Source organism: Trypanosoma equiperdum (genome assembly GCF_001457755.1).
Source record: "Trypanosoma equiperdum strain OVI genome assembly, contig: ctg_1350, whole genome shotgun sequence".
NCBI classification, from domain to species: Eukaryota; Euglenozoa; class Kinetoplastea; order Trypanosomatida; family Trypanosomatidae; genus Trypanosoma; species Trypanosoma equiperdum.
The window spans coordinates 501-1,249 of NW_027123339.1; the positions used below are offsets into that span (position 1 = coordinate 501).

At 47.9% G+C, this 749-nt stretch overlaps 1 pseudogene across 1 annotated transcript in view; it reads right to left on the minus strand.

Annotated features, from left to right (window-relative positions):
- Positions 1–749, minus strand: part of TEOVI_000473600:pseudogene — a 1,546-nt pseudogene that overhangs the window by 500 nt on the left and 297 nt on the right. The window contains exon 3 of the mRNA in view: positions 49–747. Coding sequence covers positions 49–747 — 699 coding nt within the window. The remainder of the gene's footprint in view (positions 1–48; positions 748–749) is intronic.

The window sequence follows — 749 nt, forward strand, 5'->3', positions numbered from 1 at the left end:
CATTCCTGAACCAATAAAAGCAATCAAATTGGTTGCAGCAACCAAATACGGTAAAGCTGACACAGTGAAGAGCCATTGCCAGGAGGATGTGACCCCAGTACAGAGGTAGTCACAGCAATTTCTTTCCTCTTCCTCAGATTCTTCATCCCAGCCGTCCTCTTCGATTATATCCTTAGTTCCTCCCAGTAAAGGTTTGGTTGATGAGTCACCATCAGTCAGTCGACGTTGGCTTGCTTCCGATGCGGATTGCTCGCAATCTTCACACCCATCATCAACGTGGAGAATGTTTTTGTCTTTCATGCCGAGTAAAGCAAAGAAAGCGGTGGGGTGAACGGCAAGACCGGTATACATGAGAATCTTCAAGACATTTGTATCCCAGTCGTTTCCAAGGTAGAGTGTCATGATAAGCAGGATAAGGGAGCCAACGCATGAGCTTGTTGTTTCATTGATCCACTTCAGGTTGTACACGAAGCCGCGCTTTCCTGATTCAACACTGTCAGCAAACAGCGCTTCAGTCCCCGTGAACGCCATCCCTCCATACATGCCCCACAGCGCAGAAGCAAAGTAATATATCATTATATCTTGGGTTGTAATACCATAAACTGACATGATCACAGCAACCAAACCACAAAAGGCGCTGAGGCGGCAGATGACTTGACGGGGCACATTGCGAACACCACCAGCTATCAATGCGCCAACGATTTGTGCGACTCCAGCGGCAGCGGATACCCAACCAACTGCAGTATCAC